General features: G+C 43.6%; 1 protein-coding gene across 1 annotated transcript; it reads right to left on the bottom strand.

The window, feature by feature from the left end:
• Positions 1–4,050: 4,050 nt before the first annotated feature.
• LOC136679156 (schwannomin-interacting protein 1) lies at positions 4,051–21,695 on the bottom strand. The gene is made up of 5 exons (XM_066657501.1): positions 21,583–21,695; positions 16,303–16,500; positions 8,087–8,210; positions 6,933–7,026; positions 4,051–4,743 (listed from the first exon to the last, which is right to left on the bottom strand). Exons 1-5 carry the CDS (start codon positions 21,685–21,687, stop codon positions 4,692–4,694), a joined length of 573 nt encoding a protein of 190 aa, XP_066513598.1. The 5' UTR covers positions 21,688–21,695; the 3' UTR covers positions 4,051–4,691.
• Between the last annotated feature and the right edge of the window lie 3,313 nt (positions 21,696–25,008).

Here is a 25,008-nt window from a genome sequence, read left to right as displayed (position 1 = left end):
GCCAAGGTCTAGGCTTAACAGATATATTTCCCACCAAGCTTTGAAATCAGGTTTAGGGTGTGAGCGAAGTGAGTGATGAGCAATGCTAAAGGACTGTGCAACATACAATGACTTCATTTTTTAGACTGGGTTGAGTTTTTTGAGATGTGTTTGTTGATAGGTTGCAGCTATTGTAGCTAGGTCAAGAACAGGAAGGAATCCCCCTAAGCCACAATAAGATATATCGTATCTTTCATTATCTTATGGCCATTATTTTAATTTTTAAAAGGTCCACTACTGAGTCTGCTGATCAGATAAGAGTGTCTGTTAATGTTACACCATCTGCACAAGTGAAAGTGACACGCAGCTGCCTGGCTATTAACATCCACCCACCTGCATCAACACATCTCACCCATACTCAGACACCTACACAGGTTACCTGTGTCACACCGAGTCACTCATAAAGTGTTGCTGATAAAGCCCTAAACAATGCGGCGCCAGGACACATATCTGAACGTTTAACTCCACATTACCCTTCCTGCTCCCTACAGTCAGCAAACTCTAGTTTACTCACGATGCCAAAGACCCATCACAAGACTCTAGGTGATCGAGCTCTCTCGCCTGCTGCCCTGTGCCTGTGGAATCAGCTCCTTGAAAACATCTGGGCTGCAGACTGTCTGAACACTTTTAAATCTATTCTCAAAACTCACCTTTTGCAGGGATGCATATAACTACTAATCTACATTTATCTCAATACCCTACCATGTGGAACCTACATGTTCTAGTCTTTTTGTTTAATATGCCTCCATTAGCTCTTTGCGTGCCTCTTGTTTCCTTCCTTATTGCTTATTCTCCATATCTATTACTGTCTATCTGCTTCAGTTGTATTATTAACTTCCATTTTTTAAAATAAAACAATGATAGTGTTGGGCGCAGCATGTAGTGTTGCAGTCACATAACTGCAGGGACCTGGAGGTTGTGGGTTCGATTTCCTGCTCTGGGTGACTGTCTGTGAGGAGTGTGGTGTGTTCTCCCTGCGTCTGCGTGGGTTTCCTCCGGGTGACTGTCTGTGAGGAGTGTGGTGTGTTCTCCCTGTGTCTGCGTGGGTTTCCTCCGGGTGACTGTCTGTGAGGAGTGTGGTGTGTTCTCCCTGCGTCTGCGTGGGTTTCCTCCGGGTGACTGTCTGTGAGGAGTGTGGTGTGTTCTCCCTGCGTCTGCGTGGGTTTCCTCCGGGTGACTGTCTGTGAGGAGTGTGGTGTGTTCTCCCTGCGTCTGCGTGGGTTTCCTCCGGGTGACTGTCTGTGAGGAGTGTGGTGGGTTCTCCCTGTGTCTGTGTGGGTTTCCTCCGGGTGACTGTCTGTGAGGAGTGTGGTGTGTTCTCCCTGTGTCTGTGTGGGTTTCCTCCGGGTGACTGTCTGTGAGGAGTGTGGTGTGTTCTCCCTGTGTCTGTGTGGGTTTCCTCCGGGTGACTGTCTGTGAGGAGTGTGGTGTGTTCTCTCTGTGTCTGCGTGGGTTTCCTCCGAGTGCTTCGGTTTCCTTCCATGGTCCAAAAACACACATTGGTAGGTGGATTGGTGACTCAAAAGTGTCTGTAGGTGTGAGTGTGTGAGTGAACATGCAAGTGTGTGTCACCCTGTGGCGCCCCCTCCAGGGTGTGTTCCCGCATTGAGCCCAGTGATTCTGGGTAGGCTTCGTACCCACAGTGAACCTGAATTGGATAAGGGTTACAGATAATAAATGAATTATACTGTTTAATGTATATTACATTTTCTTCATTTTCTTTTACTATTTGTCAAGCGCTCTGAGCTGTTGGAGGATGCATTATATAAATAAATAAATAAATAATAATAAAAATAATAATTATTATAGTTCGAGGTTGAGCTCCAGCACTAAACCAGCTGGAGGGCTTAGTAAATGCCAAAGCTTAAGCTCACTCTGGCTTTGTAAACATCAGAGCTATTATTAATATCCCATAACAACACTCTCAAAAACAACAGGGATGATTTTTAATCTGAATATCATTTAAAAGCAAAAAAATGGAGAAGAAATGATGTGTTTCATTTAAAAAAGGAAATTAATGATTGTGTTCATTTGGAGATGATTAATACTTATTATTTAATTACCTTAATTAATTGCATTGTTTTACTGTTTCCCAATAGAATGACGTACTTTGGAGCAGCTGCACATGAGCCTATGATCATTACCATGAGCGGATTAAAAGGGGATAAAGCCCCCCATCACTGGTTTGTGGAGTGTTTTGTGGTGTGATTGAGCATCACTCAGTTCTGTTGGAATCGCCCAGTCTCAGTACCTGAGTTCACTGATCTTGTGGCTGAATGCAATCAAATTCTCACGGCCATTTAAAGCTTTTTCTGTATGATTTGAGGCTGTTACAGTACAGGGAGACACCGTATGAACACCCTTCATCTCAGAAGAAGTGTTGGAATAACCGATGGTCGTACGCTGTATCAGAACTGTTGTAATCAGCAGCTGTGATTAAGAGATTACACAGAAGGTATTAGTTCAGAATGACCACTACACCAGCGATATCAGCCACACTGGAATGGAGGTCAGGGGAGTAAACAGATTAGTATCGATGATGTCAGCTGAGGAAAACTGCTGTGGTTGAGGACAGAAAAATTACCAGTGCAGCAAAGGAAACAACCTAAAAGATCTCCAACTGAAAGAGTAAACAACTACTGTTTTTTTGCGGATCAAGTTTGTTTGGGATTGTTTGTAGCGACAGCTAGTCTTCACGTCACAGTCCAGACCAGTGTAGTGCCCACACAGTGGTCATCCTCTGATGAGAATGTTGAAGGATGCACAGAGAAAGATAACAGCTGAGAGTTTAGATGATCAGTCCTGGATGACTGAGGTGCTTCATCACCCCAAAGAACTCCACTGCTCCACAGGCCAGTGCCAGAGGCTTCACACCACCCTGACCTTCACCTGGCATTGCTCATATAAAGACCATGGACAGCTGCTCCAGAGACGTTCAGTGACGTTCCCACCTGAAAATTTTTAGACCAAAGTGTCTTTGTTTTCTCCAGATGTGATTTCAGACTGAAATTAAGTTGTTGTTGATTAGCAAAGTATGAAAATATGTTGTCAAAATAAGGCCAAGATATTTTAATAATCAAAACAGTAGTATCTATAGCCAATAAATCAATATATACAAGTGCACAGTTAGCAACAGAGCCTCTGTCGTTGCTACTCTCAGCTCAGCACTGCGGAAACTGCACTCTGTAACTTCTGAAGGAGGGTAGGAATCAAATGAATTCATGTCAATCTCAACTAAGAAGAATTGCATCGTATTATTCCTGGTACATGGACCTGCTTTTCCTGAACATTTAGTGGTTTAGTTATTTATTAATCGTTTACTGCTGTACATTACCCCTGTTTAATTACAGTTTAATATTTGAGCTTCTTTTTCTCCTCTGTAAATAAGACTGTTTTTGAAATAACAATAAACACGGCCATTACAAGGGACAGTTCTCAAACCTGATCATTTCTGCAAAGACTAGAGTAGGAGCACATGGGCAAAACAAAGCAGCTGAGTGGGGACAAGTGGAAAGTTTTGGACTGGCCAAGACCGTCTCCCGGTCTACAGCTCAAACAAAACATATTCCAGCTACTCAGCAACAACCTGCTGTCCCTGAAGAGTAAACAGGAAGTGAAAACATCTGCTATGAAAAGTCGGTGCCACAAAAAAATTTGGGACATATCTGTGGCTTGCACTTCTACTTGTCTTTGTGATTTGCTACTGCATCATTTTTAAAGCTCAGTGAATTAAGTTTAGATCAGGTTCCTGTGTGTGTGTGTGTGGGTGTGTTTGTAATTTTTCACATTGCAGCGGCGAGTGGCCTGGCTCCAGTCTTCATTAACACCAGCTGAAAGGTAAAACTAAGAAAGAGAGTTGGCTCTTTTGTGTAACACAGGGAGCCTGAATACTTTCCCAGATTGTGCAAACAGAGGAGTGTTACCCGACGACGCGTCACACGCACGTGACAGAAACGCACCTCAGGCCACGGTATATGAAACAAAGTTTTATTTTTTATTTTACATATTTGTACATAAACATTTCTCTCCTGAAATAAAGAATCTGAATACAATAGGATGAAAATGATATTAACACACTTATTTAAAATGACTTGTGTCAGAGAATCAACATTCACAAAATGTTGAATACCGATTAGAGTGAACATATTACCAAAAGCTACGACTTTGACTACAAGGCAGGCATGTTTCCTTTCGACTTTTAGCACCTTCAAATGAAAGTTTCAGTTGAAAACTACCATTTGTGCAGAATAAAAACAGGCCAACTTTTAAAATACTGTCCAACTTAAAATTCTCAGCAGTTAATCCTTATTTTCTTTATACAGTGAGCTTTTTTAAGCTTTTTATATCTGACTCTCTACTAAATTTGCACTATGTTTATTCTGTCGTTTTTTTTTTTTTGTCTTCTTTTTCCTGTAGTTTGACAGTTATAATTTACTGGCAAATGTAAAAAGTTAAAATGAAAATCTATTAAGAAGCGAGGCCAGTCACTGCACAGAAAGCCAGGAACAGGACCCAAGACTCACACGCTGTTTTTTCGCCTGTCAGGAAGTGCTCCATCATTTTGTATTTGTACAACCACAGAAGCAAAAGAAAAGTGGCTCTTTTCTGTTTTGATGCCATTGATGGGGGAGTATAGGGTGATAGAAGTGGGCTCATTTGGAAAGGGTCTTCTCAGCCATGTGTTTTTGTTGGCTCTCAGCATGCCTGTAAACACACACACACACACACACACACACAGTTAGAAATCAGATGTGATATTGTACTCACTGTTCATTTCATTAGAAACCCCTGCATTGTACAGTTGCAGACTGTAGCTCCTCTGACATCCTCTGACTAAAATAACCCAGACAGCCAAGTGATTCTGGCCCAGAGCAGGTCCACATTTCCACATGTTGCAGGCACTTCAGTGGAGCTCTCTTTGCCACAAGAAGGCCACATTAAAGCCAACTGAGGGACACATCAACAGAACTGTTTCGTGGCTGGTGCCAAATAGCATTTTTAATATTTGGGAGGTGGGGGGGGGACTTTTGGTTTCTTTTACTATTTGCAGTAAGGAGAGTGTTCTCCCTGTGTCTGCATGGGTTTCCTCCGGGTGACTGTCTGTGAGGAGTGTGGTGTGTTCTCCCTGTGTCTGCATGGGTTTCCTCCGGGTGACTGTCTGTGAGAAGTGTGGTGTGTTCTCCCTGTGTCTGTGTGGGTTTCCTCTGGGTGACTGTCTGTGAGGAGTGTGGTGTGTTCTCCCTGTGTCTGCGTGGGTTTCCTCCGGGTGACTGTCTGTGAGGAGTGTGGTGTGTTCTCCCTGTGTCTGCATGGGTTTCCTCCGGGTGACTGTCTGTGAGGAGTGTGGTGTGTTCTCCCTGTGTCTGCATGGGTTTCCTCCGGGTGACTGTCTGTGAGAAGTGTGGTGTGTTCTCCCTGTGTCTGTGTGGGTTTCCTCTGGGTGACTGTCTGTGAGGAGTGTGGTGTGTTCTCTCTGTGTCTGCGTGGGTTTCCTCCGGGTGACTGTCTGTGAGGAGTGTGGTGTGTTCTCCCTGTGTCTGCATGGGTTTCCTCCGGGTGACTGTCTGTGAGAAGTGTGGTGTGTTCTCCCTGTGTCTGTGTGGGTTTCCTCTGGGTGACTGTCTGTGAGGAGTGTGGTGTGTTCTCTCTGTGTCTGCATGGGTTTCCTCTGGGTGACTGTCTGTGAGGAGTGTGGTGTGTTCTCCCTGTGTCTGTGTGGGTTTCCTCCGGGTGACTGTCTGTGAGGAGTGTGGTGTGTTCTCCCTGCGTCTGTGTGGGTTTCCTCCAGGTGACTGTCTGTGAGGAGTGTGGTGTGTTCTCCCTGTGTCTGTGTGGATTTCCTCCGGGTGACTGTCTGTGAGGAGTGTGGTGTGTTCTCTCTGTGTCTGCGTGGGTTTCCTCCGGGTGACTGTCTGTGAGGAGTGTGGTGTGTTCTCTCTGTGTCTGCATGGGTTTCCTCCGGGTGACTGTCTGTGAGGAGTGTGGTGTGTTCTCTCTGTGTCTGCATGGGTTTCCTCCGGGTGACTGTCTGTGAGGAGTGTGGTGTGTTCTCCCTGTGTCTGTGTGGGTTTCCTCCGGGTGACTGTCTGTGAGGAGTGTGGTGGGTTCTCCCTGTGTCTGCATGGGTTTCCTCCGGGTGACTGTCTGTGAGGAGTGTGGTGTGTTCTCTCTGTGTCTGTGTGGGTTTCCTCCGAGTGCTCCAGTTTCCTCCCACAGTCCAAAAACACACGTTGGTAGGTGAATTAGCCAGCAGTACTAAATCTCTGCCAGAAGTGGCCCACATCTGCACGTTCTCTAGGAACATATCTGAGTAAACATACAGATGCTCAGTTGTGCACATGTTTGTATAACAAGCAGTCTGCATGTTTTGGGAGTTTGCCTTTTACACAAGCACCAAATGTCAATGCTGTACTAGGATTAATTCCACTTTCATTCGAGAAAGAAAACAAATAAAAATATGCAAATTCTCCATTGTTACTCTCCTGTACTTTGGAATACAGATTTTCTGTTGGACCAGTAAATGTAGGTGGAGGTGATGTAGGTGGGGGTGTTTCCAACAAAGTGGACAGTAATTATGAGTGCAATACTGGAACACACACAGGTTTTGGGAGGTCCCCAGCTGTCAAAAGTGATCAGATGTTTGACCGGTGATTACTGATGTCATGGGCAATGGCCTCACAGCTTCCTCCACCTCTTCCTTCAGAGCCATGACTCCTTACTATAGCCCACGGTCTCACAGCTATGAGAAGCGTACAGGACTAAAATATGTACAATCTGTGGAAAATTTACACTTACAGCCCACAGTCTGCTGCAATCACAGAGATGTTATCAGCAAGGGCACGGAGGAGGTGGTGTGGGCTACGACAGGGTGTCGTTAGTGTGGAAAGCCATACCTGGTCAGATCCTCAATGTCCACTAGCATGGCGTCCTGCTCCATGTGAAGCTCATCTCTGATCAGCAGCAGCTGAACAAGCTCCTCATTTAAACCTGTTCACGAACACAACAGAGACATCTTTATTTTTGTGCACAGGAGCCATCTCTAATATTGATTTTCCCCAAGCCTCTGAACCCTTTAAACTCCAAAATAATACACCTCCCCTATGCTTCACAGCAGGCAGTATGCAGTTATGGTGCTTTTCCACTGCATGGTTCCTATTCTATTGGACTCCGCTGGACTCTACTCTCTGTTTAGTCTCTACCACAGCTCTCATCGGGAAGGTACCCAGTGCCGTCTCAAAACCCTTTTTCTAATGGAAAACTTTGGCGGTGGTAAATTTAATCGCTGTTTACTCATCGTGTATCAGTTCAGACAGATCAGTAGAGTTTGTTCCTTCCTTGTTGCAGCGTCCAGCTCTCGCTGGATTCTTTCGTCGGCCACCGATCCAAGGAGCGTTTGAACCTCTTCAAAAGACCACGGCGTCATTTTACGAGCTGCCGTCGTGAGTCGGATAAAAACAAACGTGATCTCTGCTGCAGCTGGAGATTTTACAGATGGAGAGTTGGTGCTGGTCGTCTGCGTCGCGTGGCGTAGAGTGACGACTCTCTCTGGACGATCAGCGCTCTGCAAGGTTTACACGCCACGGTTTAGTCCCTACTCGACTCGCTCTGAACCACGAGAGAACAGCCACTAAACAAGAACCCGCTTCCAGAACCAGGTCTAAGTTTACCATGCAAGTAGTGTCATGTAGAGTAGGGTAGGGATCCTGTAGTGGTAAAGCGTTATGAGTGTGGCAGTGTTGGTCATGTCCACACCGAACATGCTGAGGTTCCAAAGCATTTCTTGGTTTCTTCTGACCAGAGAACATGGTCCTTACTCTCCTCAGACACTCCGGACTAAAGTGTATGACACTGTAGTTCTGTTTTTTGTGATATTTATTTGTTCCCTGTGTATCACCTGTTATCTGTTTCTTCACCGTCAACTCAAATCCAGTATCAACACGAGTGGAGAAGTATTTCATCATTCAATATTGTTGCTCCACATTACCACTGGCTCTTAACAATACATTTGACTGAATAATAATAATAATAATATTGTGTTTGAACTCACTCTCAATCTGTGAGTGGAGGTCATTGACGATGACTTGTAGTTGACCGAGGGTCATGTCTCGCAGGTCTGTGGGCTTTAGGCTCCTCTTCATCAGACACTCACTAATGTGGGGCATGTGGGGAAGCTAGGAAAAGAACACAAGCAAAACAACATTAAGAGAACTCGAAGATGGAAGTAAATCCTGCAGAATTACAGAACCAGGTTGAGTGCCCTCTGCGTTCACAGAATCAAATACAAACTCAACTGCTACCACTAACAAGGTTTTGTGTGTATAGTGCTTTCCACAGAATCAAGTGTGCTCACAAATAATAAGAGTATTACATCCAAAAAAGAGAACGTGAGCTCAACAGGGGAAAGTAGTGAAGGGAGAGAGTGAACGAAGTGGAAAATCACTATGTGAACTGGAGACAGAACTAAGGCAGACTTCATGACAGATGTGTGTAAAAATAGCTGGAACATCACTGGAGAAAGTCTTTTTACAGTAAATCCTCTTCTTTTCTTTTAACACGAAGCATCTTATCTCACCAAATCAGAACCACGACCACACGTAATCTCTCCCTTCACCCTGCCCCCTCTGATCTTTATCTCATTATGAGTTTCTCACTGAGTCAGAGTTTGAAATTATTCATTTTATCAGAACCCGAGGTTTTCCCATTGTCCAGCTCTGAGTTCTGAGGTACTGGAGTTCTGAGGTACTGGAGAGCACCGGCCTCTGCGTCCAATGGACTTTTGGTTTCAGAGAGCTGACCTTTACACGGCTGATTAATTCAGTCCTTCCCTCTGAGCAGGGAACTACAAAATGAAAGTGTGTCAGGACCGTGTGTGAGCCAGGCCTAAGGTTAATTCTGACCATAGTGGTGATTTTGGTGGCAACTTGCCTTTCGTTTCTATCTTTTCGAAACCATAGATGTTTATGAACCCCTACTTGAACACGGCAGCTGCCCTTCACACGAACACTTCATGGTAAAGGACTGTTATAACTGGTCCAGAATGTAAATAAAGGATGCGCTAAGGTTTGTACAGCGTCCCTTGTCAAGGGACCTTAAAGAAAACACACTTCTGCACATTTTGATGCACAACAACTGTCTACTCTCTATATTTTCGCATCATTGAATAAATAAATACAAAGTGGCAAGCTGAGTGTTATGATGCAATGTGGTAAAACATGTATATGGTGTAAAAAAAGTGTTTTGTGTAACATTTCATTATAATAAAAAAGCTCTTTTGTCATTTTAAGTTGCACAGTATTTAAATAATCATTTATTAAAAAGAAATAAAAATAATATTAATACACCTCCTTCACGATGGCTATCACCAGCTTTAAATCATCGAAACCATAACTCACGTGTATTTTTGGATACAATATTATTCCCACGAATAGAACAAATCTCACAGGTTTTTGCGGTTTCTTTTTTTCTCCTGACGGATGAATCCTTCACTCACTATTTTCACACTATTTTTTGTTAAATACAATGAAAACGGTCATTTTTAATACACAACATTTACCATAAAATGACAAACGAGCGAGACGATGCTTGTGTTTTGTATATTTAATAGTGTTTGACGTGTCAGGGTGTTGCCAATCGGATTTCCGAATGTTGACTGCGGTTACAGATAGTGATAAATAGACACTGATATGGAATGAGGCTATGCATGAGCACCACGCTGAGATGCTAATCTGTTTGGTATACTACGGTATGCCACAGTGCTGAGGGCTGACTGTGTGAAATATGCAGTGAGATGTCAGAAGTCCTCTCTGATAATCCTTATCTAAACTCATAAACTGAACACAAATCGGCTCCTCTGACCACACAGTTGTAGTTCTAGCGGTTGCTCTGCACACATTGTTAGCCCCATTTCCTCCTGTTCTTCAGCGCTCAGGACCCCTCACAGAGTATGATTTGTGGTGGTGGATCATTCTCAGTGCCGCAGTGACACTGACTCTGGTGATGGTGGTGTATTAGTAGAACTCTTTGGACCACCTTGTAGATGTAAAGTCAGAGACAGTAGCTCATCTGTGTTTTTCGTCTTCTACTCTTTCATCAGTGGACACAGGACGCTGTTGTGTGGATGTTTTGGTTGACACTGAGGAGTTTAAAAACTCTAGCAGCGCTTGCTGTGTCTGATCCACTTGTGTACTGCATGTCACTCCAGAGGACACAGTTCCACTGCTAGGGGGCTTTACACCGACTATGACATGGTGAGCTCAGGCCCATGACCACGGTGCGTTCAGAAAGATATATGTGATGAAGCACTATGAAGTAATTAACCATGACGGTGATTTATACAGTCAGACAGCCCACGGGTGTCAATATGTACACATCACTAAAGAGGAGTGCGGTAACTTCTCATACTTTTCCTGTCTTGGTTTCAAATGCTCCCCCAAATCTGAAGCTTAATGCCAGTGAGTGTAACCTAGGTTACTCACGCATGCTGGAACTTCTCATATTGTCTGGGGGAGAAGAACTTCCCATTAGTTTACAGAACTCTACACCCACACTGCTGTGAACACTCATACGCAGCCTTGCTTTCTCTCTCTCTCTCTCTCTCTCTCTCTCTCTCTCTCTCTCTCTCTCTCTCTTACTTCCTAATACAATGCCTCTCACCCCTGCCTTCTAACTGTTTTCCTTCCTCATGATCTCAGTCCTTCAGTTCTACGAAAGGAATCGCACTCATGTAAAACAAGCCAGAGATGGACAGGGGAGGTTCTTAAATATTAATACTTGAGTGTTATAAAACGGTTAAACATTATATAGATATTCAACATTTCTGAGGATTTCTGTCGTATTTCATTTCTTTGTTTAAACCACTGATTTGGAGCACGAGCATTGTATTTCCGACCAAAAGGATTCACTGCGGTAATTAACACATGACACCTACATAAGCAGTTTATGAGGAGTGACGTAAAGGTGACATCATCCTTTAAGACTTATTCGAACAAGTGTTACTCACTTCTTCCGTCGGTTTCACCCCAGAGCAGAGGAATTGAATCAGTAGGGAACTGAATGATGTGCACTGGGAGCATGGGTGAGAGGTGGGATTGCAGAATTACCTATTACTTTACTCGAGTGTTTTTAGGCTTCTCTGACTGACGCTGACTTTACCTCACATTAGTTTCTTTGCATTGTTTCACTTCATTAGCGTGCATGTTGACACTGTGACCAGCTGCTTCCTGCTCCTCGAGTGAAGAAAGGGTGGTGGTGGTGGTGTTGGTGGTGGTTAGAAAACGTGGGACGATACTGTCCTAGAAATGCGGTGTGACTCTAGCTTGGAATTTCCGTCTCATTGGTCAGTGTAAAATCATGTGTCATCTGAGCCCTGAAAGCTTTGCTTATTAATTTGATGATGCAACAGAGAAAAGCAAAAGTCCCTGAATAATGGAAATCGCTCAGGAAGACCGAGTGAAACGGCAGGTATTCCTGCGTACAGAAGTCCTCCTACGGTGAGCTGAGAAAGTCATGACATTTTGCCCAAATATTCAATGTCAACATCATCATTTTTGAAGAGGTGTGATTCAAGAGAAAAGAGAGAAAAAGGTTATCTGTATAAATCTGTCATGAAATAGACAGTTGTAATTCGTATAAAATATTACAGAGACAAACCAACAATTTTTATAATAAAATACACAGACAATACTTTCTGAGAATCTGATGTAAATTTAAAAAAGATACGGGGTGTTTTCAAATTAATTCTAAATATTTAAATAGGAATTTTTTTTTCCTGTCATTAACAATTCCATTAATTGATTCATTTGTTAAATTCATTTAGTGCAGACCACACATTTCTATCCGGGTTAGTGTTAGAGTTAGCGAGTGTTTGAATCTGGATTTTCAGCTGGACTCTAAAGAGCTTAGATGTATTACTTTTATAAATTAGGTTTATAAAGTGTGCACACAATTTAACAGGTTTACTATCAGTTTAACACACAATTTGATCATTAATATGACCTCGAATATAAAGAAAACCAGGTAACTTATTTAAATAATACAATATCGGGCGGCACGGTGGTGCAGTCACACAGCTCCAGGGTCCCGGAGGTTGTGGGTTCGATTCCCGCTCCGGGTGACTGTCTGTGAGGAGTGTGGTGTGTTCTCCCTGTGTCTGCGTGGGTTTCCTCCGGGTGACTGTCTGTGAGAAGTGTGGTGTGTTTTCCCTGTGTCCGTGTGGGTTTCCTCCGGGTGACTGTCTGTGAGGAGTGTGGTGTGTTCTCTCTGTGTCTGTGTGGGTTTCCTCCGGGTGACTGTCTGTGAGGAGTGTGGTGTGTTTTCCCTGTGTCCGCGTGGGTTTCCTCCGGGTGACTGTCTGTGAGAAGTGTGGTGTGTTTTCCCTGTGTCCGTGTGGGTTTCCTCCGGGTGACTGTCTGTGAGGAGTGTGGTGTGTTCTCCCTGTGTCAGCGTGGGTTTCCTCCGGGTGACTGTCTATGAGAAGTGTGGTGTGTTTTCCCTGTGTCCGTGTGGGTTTCCTCCGGGTGACTGTCTGTGAGAAGTGTGGTGTGTTTTCCCTGTGTCCGTGTGGGTTTTCTCCGGGTGACTGTCTGTGAGGAGTGTGGTGTGTTCTCCCTGTGTCTGCGTGGGTTTCCTCCGGGTGACTGTCTGTGAGAAGTGTGGTGTGTTTTCCCTGTGTCCGTGTGGGTTTCCTCCGGGTGACTGTCTGTGAGGAGTGTGGTGTGTTCTCTCTGTGTCTGCGTGGGTTTCCTCCGGGTGACTGTCTGTGAGGAGTGTGGTGTGTTCTCCCTGTGTCCGCGTGGGTTTCCTCCGGGTGACTGTCTGTGAGGAGTGTGGTGTGTTCTCCCTGTGTCAGCGTGGGTTTCCTCCGGGTGAATGTCTGTGAGGAGTGTGGTGTGGTCTCCCTGTGTCAGCGTGGGTTTCCTCCGGGTGACTGTCTGTGAGGTGTGTTCTCTCTGTGTCTGTGTGTGTTGCCCTGTGAAGGACTGGACCCACCGTGACCCTGAACTGGATAAGCGCTTATAGATAATGGATGGATAAAATAATTTTATTTAAAATTATTTTATTTTATTTAAATGACCTATATGAAGGTCTTCCAGCACAAAGCAGAACAGGAGTCCATTACTGCCCTGAACCAGAACCTTTAAATGTGTCTTTAAAGGCTGAAAACTAGATCCACTGTGGCTGTAAACTGCAGTGCGCCACTGTTTGGACCCTGATTTATTGAAAGCTTCTCTGAGCCTCAGGTTTCAGCCTCATTGCCTCTGACAGCTGGACATGACTTTGTCCCCAAACACGCCACCCAGTGCATTGTGGGTCATAAATAATGCACTGCTCCTGCCCTCGCTTATTTCTGCACTGCATAAAGAAAGTGTTCTGGATGTGTGGTATGGAGCAGTGCATGCTGGGTAAAAAAATAACTATTGTCTGGGGAGAGTGCGGGAACATGGGGAGCAGAAATAACCTGCTGAAAAAATCATGAGGCTTCCAGTACGAGCGTGCTTTTAGAGCTTGTATATATTTACAAATGTATATATATCTAATGTGCCTTCACTTTGCCATTCATTAATTAGTTCATTTATTTGTGGAAGGTCTGGAGCATACGCAGAATCATCAGGAGAACGGGAGGAACACACCCTTTCACACGCTCACTCAGTCACTCACACATGCTTCACACGGTCAGTCCATTATCAGTATGCTTTTGGACAGTGGGAGGAAACCAACACAGACAAAGAGAGAACACACCACAGCCCTCACTGTGACACTCCAGATTTTATCAGTGAAAACAGAAAAAAACACTTGATTTGTTGTGATTATTTATAACTAACACTGACCGAAGCATAAAAAAATCACATGTTCCAGTTCATTCATTATCTGTAAGTGCTTGTCCAGTTCAGGGTCACGGTGGGTCCAGAGCCTACCTGGAATAATTGGGCGCAAGGCGGGAATACACCCTGGAGGGGGCGCCAGTCCTTCACAGGGCAACACAGACACACACACCTATGAACACTTTTGAGTCGCCAGTCCACCTACCAACGTGTGTTTTTGGACTGTGAGAGGAAACTGGAGCAACCGGAGGAAACCCACGCAGACACAGGGAGAACACACCACACTCCTCACAGACAGTCACCCGGAGGAAACCCACGCAGACACAGGGAGAACACACCACACTCCTTACAAACAGTCACCCGGTGGAAACCCACGCAGACACAGAGAGAACACACCACACTCCCCACAGACAGTCACCCGGAGGAAACCCACGCAGACACAGGGGGAACACACCACACTCCTCACAGACAGTCACCCGGAGGAAACCCACACAGACACAGAGAGAACACACCACACTCCTCACAGACAGTCACCCGGAGGAAACCCACGCAGACACAGGGAGAACACACCACACTCCTCACAGACAGTCACCCGGAGGAAACCCACACAGACACAGGGAGAACACACCACACTCCTCACAGACAGTCACCCGGAGCGGGAATTGAACCCACGACCTCCAGGCCCCTGGAGCTGTGTGACTGCAACACTAACCTGCTGCGCCACCGTGCCACCCATGTTCCAGTTTAACCCATAAAATCACTTTCTTCAACATCACTGTCAACAGTGTTACAGCATCAATTACTGAAATTAAACCTGTGTATCGCGTATAAAAATACAACCAGTGTCAATATCTAACCCAAACGTGACCCGTGGGAACCAACTGTGTTTTATTTAATTGTTTCCAAGCGTGAAATGTTTCCTCTTCTGTAGAAAGATATCAGCCCTAACTCTTTGGTAAAGGATGACAGCTCTGTATTTTTCCCTCTGCTGACCTGTAGGATCTGCTCACAATAAGAACCATCAGAAGTATCATCAGAAACTCCCACAGGCTTTCAGGATAGCTCTCTAGGTATCTGTGTGAAGCGAGGTTAGAACACAGTGTTCTATGAGTGAGGAAGTGGAACTGTGCTGCCACAAGAGCTGAACACAACGATTCAGGTCTTTTCCCTTTGCCAAACTCGTTCTCCAGTGTGGGAGGTGAGAGCTCCTCTCTCACAAGGCACACAGATACAGAGAACAATGTGAATGACGACGTCAGAGAGCAACAGAAACTACGAGGCTGGCAGAGATGAGGCACGGGGGAGAAGGAGGAGAAGAGCGAGATGAGAAAGAGGAAACTATCCACACGGAGGAGCACATGGGCTTCCGTGCACACAGAGCACATCCAGACTTCAGAACTGGAAATCTCACTTATCAGCACTTCGCTAAACTCAAACGTGTAGGTTCCCCCTTCAGTTACAGAGCTAGGTTTAAAAAAAATCTGCTTTAATGTTCCTTCCTGTTGTTTAGTCCAATTAGTTCATTCATTCATTCACTTGTTCATTCATTAATCTTCTGCAGCCACTTGGTTCTAACCAGAGTTGTGGCACGTCAACCAAGATTCATGTCTTTACACCGATCAGCCATAACATTACGACCACTTCCTGGTTTCTACACCCACTCTCGGTTCCACTGACCACATCACTTTGTAGTTCTACAATTATAGACAGTAGTTTCTCTGTTGCCCTGCATACATCATTTGCCCCCTTTCTAGCTGTTCTTTAATGGTCATGACCACCACAGCTGCTGTGTCTGATCATCACGACTCACACTAACACACCACCACCACGTCAGGGTTACTGCAGCATTGAAGAAGGTGGACTATAGTCTGTAATTGTAGATCAAAAAGTGCACCTGTGTGGAGCAGAGGGAATGGACAGCAAGTGGAGAAACAAGACAAGTAGTTAGAAGTAGATATATTAAAGAATTTTGGACCATTGCTAGTTTATCAATTTTGAATAACGTTTTGTTGCAGTGAAAAGCACCACTGTAAGGAAGTAGAGCAGCTTGAATAAAATAAACTGAATTAAAATCTGAATTAAAAAATGGGGCTTACACTTTTTGAAAAAAGTTTCATCTCAAATAGTTTCATCACTGAGGAAAATATTAATTGAAAGCAGTTCAATAACAAAAGTCAAAAGCTTTATGTTAATAAATTATTATTTACTTATTTAACATTATATACTAATATAATAATATTAAAACACGTCCATAAAGCTGGAGTTTTCAAAGTTGGTTATAAAATGAAAGACATCAGTGGAGATATGAGCATGAGTCTATTTCGTTACTGTACACACGTGAGCAGCCTAACACTAATCCTAACCTCAGGAAGAGATGAAATGGCGTTTAGTAAACGCTGGACTGTTTTGCAGGCCCTGATGCTGTAAGCTAGTATCCACTCACCAGGTCGGCCACGGGCGATTTCTTGCGGTTCTGTTTCTCCACCTCCACCTGCATCTTGGCCATGGGTTTAGCCATAGCCAGCGCTAGCTTCGCCTCGGCCTGGAGCTTCTTCTGCCTGCTGAGGAAGTCCATGTCCTCCAGAGACTCTGAGTCGTCTTCAGTGGTGTCCCGGTCTGAGTACGAGGAACTCTGCTTACTCTGAAACACAGCCCATGGTCAGAGGATTAGTGGAATTAGTGCAGTCATAGCCCCGTGAGTCTGGAGCAGGGACTTTTGTTTTTCCCCTGTATTCAGAGGTTCTGGCAACTCTGGTCAAACTGCATGATTTACTCTTATTTGGAACTAAGAGGACACATTTTAATGGACACAGTGTTTATCTGGTAATTTTTGCATGCTCATAAAGAAATACGTGCATTTTATGTTTACGTTTTAGGAGCGGTATGTGAATTTCCCATAAATAAAAATAATAATAAAAATATATATAAAATCACTTAATTAGTGTAAATAACAATCCACATGAGCAGTTTTGTCTTCCTTTGTCTACTAATTTATGCTCCATAAAGTGGGTCCTTCACATGGGGGCAGCCATGTTTGATATAATTTAAGTAGGATATTTATGAACCAGGCCACTAGGTGTCAGTGGGTGACCATTTATCCCAATTGCCAGTTTTTAGAGAACTTGTGATATCCTCAACTAATGTAATGTTTCTGGACACAACTGTAAATTAATAAAAGGTCTTTCTTCATACGGAAATCTACTGAAGCCTCACTATAAGTTGATGGGGTTTATATTCACAGCGCACGGGTGTGAAGTTTCTCACGAGTTTGGAGTGTCAGTCTCATCTGAACAACAGATGAGGAGAGACAGGAACAAGATGAGCCAGATGGCACTAAACACCTCTCTCTCTCTCTCTCTCTCTCTCTCTCTCTCTCTCTCTCTCTCTCTCTCAGCTGTCAGAAGCTCAGTGCTCCAGTGATCCGTGTCTATCACAGTCTATGCTGAATATTCAGATCTCATTTGTTTTGCCTGTAGAACTCAACCATCCAGAAAATGGCCATCAAGCTCTACTTTGTCCCAGACGTCTCAGCGCACGGCCCGGACCCTCCACTGCGCTCTAATCCCTGCTGGCACACAATACACCTCCTGAGAATACAGCCCCCATCAATATACTGTGTAACATTACAGCCCCCTTGACGGTGTAATATTATCCCTAACCCTAAAAAATCACCCCCAAAAATACACCCACCACAAATCACCCCAATACACCCTCCAACAAGACCCCCCCAAAAACATGCACAAAAATAAACCCTTGACAAATCACTCTCAACAATACGCACCCCATAAACCCCTCCCAACAGCACACCCTCCAAAAACACCCCCAAAAATACACATTGGCAAATCACCCCCAAAAAATACCCAGACAAATCACTACCAAAAATACACCCAGACAAATCACTACCAAAAATACACCCAGACAAATCACTACCAAAAATACACCCAGACAAATCACCACCAAAAATACACCCAGACAAATCACCCCCAAAAAACACCCAGACAAATCACCCCCAAAAAACACCCAGACAAATCACCCCCCAAAAAACACCCAGACAAATCACTACCAAATATATACCCAGACAAATCACCCCCAAAAATACACACTGACAAATCACCACCAAAAAACACCCAGACAAATCACCCCCAAAAAACACCCAGACAAATCACCCCCAAAAATACACCCTGACAAATCACCACCCAAAAAACACTCAGACAAATCACCCCCCAAAATACACCTTGACAAATCACCCCCAAAAAACACCCAGACAAATCACCACCAAAAATACACTCAGACAAATCACCCCCAAAAATACACCCAGACAAATCACCCCCAAAAATACACCCAGACAAATAACCCCCAAAAATACACCCTGACAAATCACCCCCAAAAATACACCCAGACAAATCACCCCCAAAAAACACCCAGACAAATCACCCCCAAAAATACACCCAGACAAATCACTACCAAATATATACCCAGACAAATCACCCCCAAAAATACACACTGACAAATCACCACCAAAAAACACCCAGACAAATCACCCCCAAAAAACACCCAGACAAATCACCCCCAAAAATACACCCTGACAAATCACCACCCAAAAAACACTCAGACAAATCACCCCCAAAAATACACCTTGACAAATCACCCCCAAAAAACACCCAGACAAATCACCACCAAAAATACACTCAGACAAATCACCCCCAAAAATACACCCAGAGAAATCACCCCCAAAAATACACCCAGACAAATCACCCCCAAAAATACACCCTGACAAATCACCCCCAAAAATACACCCTGACAAATCACCCCCAACAATACACCCTTACAAATCACCCCCAAAAATACACCCAGACAAATCACCCCCAAAAATACACCCTGACAAATCACCCCCAAAAATACACCCTGACAAATCACCCCCAAAAATATACCCAGACAAATCACCCCCAAAAATACACCCTGACAAATCACCCCAAAAATACACCCTGACAAATCACCCCCAAAAATACACCCTGACAAATCACCACCAAAAATACACGCTGACAAATCACCACCAAAAAAAACACCCAGACAAATCACCCCCAAAAATACACCCAGACAAATCACCCCCAAAAATACACCCTGACAAATCACCCCAAAAATACACCCTGACAAATCACCCCCAAAAATACACCCTGACAAATCACCCCCAAAAATACACCCTGACAAATCACCCCCAAAAATACACCCTGACAAATCACCCCCAAAAATATACCCAGACAAATCACCACCAAAAATACACCCTGACAAATCACCCCCAAAAATACACCCTGACAAATCACCCCCAAAAATATACCCAGACAAATCACCACCAAAAATACACCCTGACAAATCACCCCTAAAAATATACCCAGACAAATCACCACCAAAAATACACCCTGACAAATCACCCCAAAAATACACCCTGACAAATCACCCCCAAAAATATACCCAGACAAATCACCACCAAAAATACACCCTGACAAATCACCCCCAAAAATATACCCAGACAAATCACCACCAAAAATACACCCTGACAAATCACCCCAAAAATACACCCTGACAAATCACCCCCAAAAATATACCCAGACAAATCACCACCAAAAATACACCCTGACAAATCACCCCCAAAAATATACCCAGACAAATCACCACCAAAAATACACCCTGACAAATCACCCCAAAAATACACCCTGACAAATCACCCCCAAAAATATACCCAGACAAATCACCACCAAAAATACACCCTGACAAATCACCCCCAAAAATATACCCAGACAAATCACCACCAAAAATACACCCTGACAAATCACCCCAAAAATACACCCTGACAAATCACCCCCAAAAATACACCCCATCAAGGGAACACCTTTCACAAATCAATCCCAACAATACACCTACAACAAAAACCTTTGAAATTGCACCCCTTTTCTTACTTCCTTTCATTTTGACCTTCAGGGACCCTATTTCTTCTTGAATAATGTGGACATGGAAATGTGCAGGAAGTGATTCGGTGTGTTTTCTGTTTGTTTCATTTGCCCAATAAAGCTGTGTAATTAAATGGAGAGCAATTAATGGAATTACAAGATGCTGGTGTGATTCCCAGCTGTGGTTTCTGAGCTGAATTTTAATTAGAGTTTTGTTTCTACGGAAGGCTATTGTCTTGGTAAACATTTAGGTGAAGCCACATCCTTAAATATGAGTATTTACCTCATTGTGGGAATGTGCTCATGACCACAGGTTTTCCACAGGTGTTTTCCCTAAAGACGTCTGGAAAATGGTACACCTAACTCCACCTCCTTCTATATGAAGGTAAAGATGGCGAAAGCTCACATGATGAAGAAGAGTGTAACTCTGCCTCTTTACCACAGAGAGTACGGTAAATTACTCCATAACATCTGCGGGGAAGTCTCGGGTTCACAACCACACCACAAGGCAGGGACATTTTGACTCGGGTCGCTTCTCTTCGAACACATAACGTTATTAGAGTTTAAGCACTATAACACATTACATGGTAAAACTGTCTCTGGTTTACCGGTTGAATAACTGGGTGTATTCGACTATAGCAGGTACTCTGAATGAGCCAGTCCTAGTTTAGATGAACTAAAACTGTATTTTTAACATCAGTCCAAGGCATTTCAGCGCTAACTCTTAAACAGTGCTTCATCAGTTCAATCAGTTTTTTCACCGTGTGAATTGTGGACCAGTGTGAAATGTGAGGATTCACACTGGTCCACAAGCTGCTCATGGCCGCTGATGTTATGGTTTCAAATTTCTCAGGTTCTGATTGTTTTGTAGACCATATAACTGAACTATTTTGGATTATTTTGATGAGTTATTTTCTGATGTTTATTATTTCTTAAGCAATTAAAATTAGGTGGAGTGAAGTAATGTAATGTGTGTCTCTGTTTCAGCGTCCACTGAAAGCTGCTTTACAGTCTTTGAAATATGAAATAAGTGAATCTAAACTTCACAGAAAATGCAGGTTTTCTCAGAACAATGGTCAGGTCTCTCCACAATGACTGAGAGAATCAGAAAATTATCCCAATTATTCCAACTCTCCAGAAAAGAATCAAAAACATGTCATAAAGAAATATTGTATTTAGCTGTTTCATTTAAGAGATATTCTTTAGTGAATCTTCGTCAAGTTATTTAACAGCCATTACACCTTGGGGCTGTCCCAAAATATAGTGAGCCTTCTACATAGAGAGCTTTTTACATCCCAATTCTTAGATACCTCATTATGCAGCCTACTGAGATACCTTAATCTGGGCAAATTTTAAGGCAGCATCGAACCATTCCTGGACCACGAAAGCAATCCCATGATGCCGCGCAAGTACAACTCCCATCTATATCACTCTTCTCCCAGAAGACTTTGGGACAGACCTCTTGTTTAAACTATTTTAAATATGAGCAACCACTTGTGGGGGACCCACTCTAGGGAGCATAAACCGGTTCATATATGGACTACAAAGTAAATTATTATTCATCATAAATATTACTTTTAGCTACTCATTGAAAATAAAGGTTTATTAAAAATAAATAATGGCCACTCTGACTGTAAACAGAGGGTGGTCTCTGGGTTTCCCATGGACCACTATCTCTGCCTTTCAAGAAGATGTACAGTTGAAGCGATTGATTGAGTGACAGATTTATTGCAGCCTCTACGTTTTGTGTGTTTGTGTGTGTGTGTGTGTGTATTTACCATGGGGGACAGAGGCGTATCCAAACTAGTCTCTGTCTTGCTGTCGTCCGCATCACTGTCTTTGTCACTGCCGCTGTCATTGACGAAGCAAATCTGCAGGTTCATGCCACTTTGTAGCCTGTAGAGCACACACACACACACACACACAGAGTTTCACTACAGGTACAAACTGTGCAAATGTAATATTTTAAAGGAACAGCAATGGTCCACATTCTCTTAGCAGTCAAACTGCATCCATTGTCCTTATGAAGTTCAGGGTCGCTGTGGGTCCGGAGCCTACCCGGAATCATTGGTCACAAGGCAGGAACACACCCTGGAGGGGTACCAATCCTTTGCAGAGTGACACACACTCACTCCTATGGACACTTTTGAGTCACCAATCCACCTTTCAAAGTGTATTTTTGGACAGTGTGTGTGAACCAGAGCACCTGGAGGAAACCCACGCAGACACAGGGAGAACACACCAAACTCCTCACCAACTGTCACTTGGAGTGGTGATTGAACCCACAACCCCAGGACCCTAGAGCTGTTTAACAGTGACAGTACCTGTTGCGCCATGGTTCACCCTCCAATTCATAAGCCATTTCTAAATAAAATATAATCTAAAAACCACCAAGACCGTGTGTGTTCAGTAGAAATGGCACATCAGTCACATCACCCTTTCACTGCACAAGTCTTTCACTGTACAGTGTATCACACCGAGGTTTGATTGCCTGCCTGAAGCCCTATTCAGATGGGTTTAGTTTTACGTGCGGTGCTGGGGTCATGCCATTTTACCACTGGACGTCAGTGATGATTGCACGGGATAAGAAATCTAGGTGTAAATAACAGAGATGGGAGCAGCCAATCAACGCACTGCCTCCCACCAAAGATCAGCGGCTCTACTGGAGCTTTAGACTGTCACTACAGTCCTGAGAACAGCTCACCAACCAAAAATATCCAGCCTTCAATGACTTCATACCAGTGGTTAATAGGTGAGAGGATGGGGAAACACTACATTCACTCATACACCGTTATTACAAAGAATTAAATGGTAGTAATTTATGAGTTGGAAACACATTCATAACACGTCTGTAGTTGCTATTGCCTAAAACTTCCCTATAGTTGCCAGAAGTTTCCCTCTTCTAAGTACTGCTTTAGGTCGTCTTGTGGATATGAGGTTTTCACAACGAAGTCTGATTTGCGTTGCATATTACATCAATTGTTGCCTCCCTCAGCATTTCAGTTCTCAAGAAAACCCAAAGGAAACATCTTTTAGGGTGGGATATGACGGAATATAAACCCACATCGGTTCCCACAGGATTAATAACCTGGGCTCATTTTTACTGCTTGTTATACGGTAGGTAAAATCACGGAGATACTTGGGCAATAATTACTTTAACCCTATTTCCCAGATAAAACTAATCCTATCCAAATAGGGCTTAAGAAAGTAACAGGATTAGGCTGGATGTGAGTCTGGACAAGGCTCTCTGAGCGATGTGATGAAATGTACACTGTAAATGTAACGGAGCCTCTAAGTCTTCCACATACACTGGATTTATCGGCAGCCAAACACTGAACGGAGATGTCTTAAAGTTAAAGGAATGGAGACGAGTGACGATGGCCACCATTTTGGATTGATGTTTTGAAAATGTATCAATAAAAATGATAAAAAAAAATGAAATAAAAACCAGGACTGCAACTGCCCCCCTCCCCACCCCACCCCCGACACACACACACACACACTCTAGACACATGCTGAACATATTTACTGAACATTAACACTCATAATATAAACTACCTCCAGCTTAATGTTGCACATTTTCCACCAGCACTTTACACTTTATAAATGATCTCTGTAATGTTCCCTACTGTTGCCCTTAGTACATTTCATAACACACTTCCTTAAGTTATATTATACTATTACGTCTGTGCATATATGTATATATATATTTATATACGTCTGAATGTCTTTATATGACTTTGTTTTCTTCTTCATGTGCGTGAGCAGTCATTTTAATGGCCTTTTTAGATTTTATTTACTTAATTAATTTTTCTTTGCACCTATGATGGAGTTTGATTGGCTGTAGACCACACTCACACAGACAGCATCCTGTGGTCTGTCTCTTTCCAGGTGCCACCCATTCTGAGAGTCCTGACCTGAGTAAACACTGCCTGCTGCGTTATAACATAGATCTGCTCTTTGGTGATTGTTTCCTGTTTTCACAGAATGTGAGGGAGTCTGGGCAGAAGAAGTGTAAGACAACGGATGTGACGGAGTAATGAGCAAATCTATCGCTGTGGAAGCTGTGCTCATGACCAGTCTATGTCTACTCACTGTCTGTGATTAAATCCAGTGTGATTATAAGTCATTGTTAAGTTTAACCAGGCACAAACCTTATACTCTAAAGTGTGTGACTGAAAACGTAGAAGCCCTGCGTCTCTTGGAATAGAACACGAGATGAATCACGAGCTCCCTGCTCCATGAGTAGTGCAATGTACAAGAAGCAATTTCTAATATTCCTCCTAAAAGACAGTGATGAATACCTGAGTCACATCCTGGCTCAATAACGTCAGTGTATTTTCACTGACTGAGGAAGATTCACTGAGGAAGAGAGGGTGGTGATGACTGGATTCTCAGCTTAAATCCAGCAAAAACATAACACTGAATAGCTGTATAATTAGGCCAAAGCAATCAATCTGAACTAGAGAAAGCCTGAATAGATCAATGGCAGCTTAGTATTTACTGCTTTTATAATGGACTTTCAACTAAAGGGTTACTATTTTTAAGCATATAAATAATTAACAAAAATACAAGAAGAAAAATCAAAAACTATATTCCAGTGCATGGAACCTACACGACTCGACTAGGCACGGCTCTTTTGATTTTCCGCAGGCCAAATCTGGTCCCTGGAAGCAGGTACTTTTTCAGTCCCTGCTCGCGCCGGGTTCCAACCGTGCTGAGTAGGTACTAAATGGTGATGTGTGAACCCTGCAGAGCGCTGATGTCAATCACCACGAAATGCAGAGCACAATCAAATCCAGCACAAACTCGCGGCTTGTAAAATCTCTTAAGTTACAGCAACGTTCACATTTGTTTTTATCGGATGCAAAATGGCAGCTCGTAACATTACCTTGAGGTGTTGTGAAGAGGTTTAAATGCTTCCGTTGGCTGATGAAAATCTCCAGTGACAGCTGAATGTGCAACAAGGAAAATTGATCTGTGAGAACTGAGGGGTGCAGAGTTCAGTCCAAGAAATAAAAACAACACGATGAGTAAACAGTGACTAAATTTACAGCCGCCGTTGTTGTGGTTTTCAAAGACTGCACTTTCTATTAGAGATGGGGTTTTGCAATGTCAGTGCTCCGTTTTATGGGGGAGCTGTGCTAGCTTTGAGTGAGCCGAGCTGAGCCGAGTCGAGTTAGGCTCAAGTGCAGATGCTCCAC

The sequence above is a fragment of the Hoplias malabaricus genome, chromosome Y (genome assembly GCF_029633855.1).
Source record: "Hoplias malabaricus isolate fHopMal1 chromosome Y, fHopMal1.hap1, whole genome shotgun sequence".
Classification (NCBI taxonomy): domain Eukaryota; kingdom Metazoa; phylum Chordata; class Actinopteri; order Characiformes; family Erythrinidae; genus Hoplias; species Hoplias malabaricus.
The sequence above is the reverse complement of the archived record's forward strand: the minus strand, read 5'-3'. Positions and strand labels throughout refer to the sequence as shown.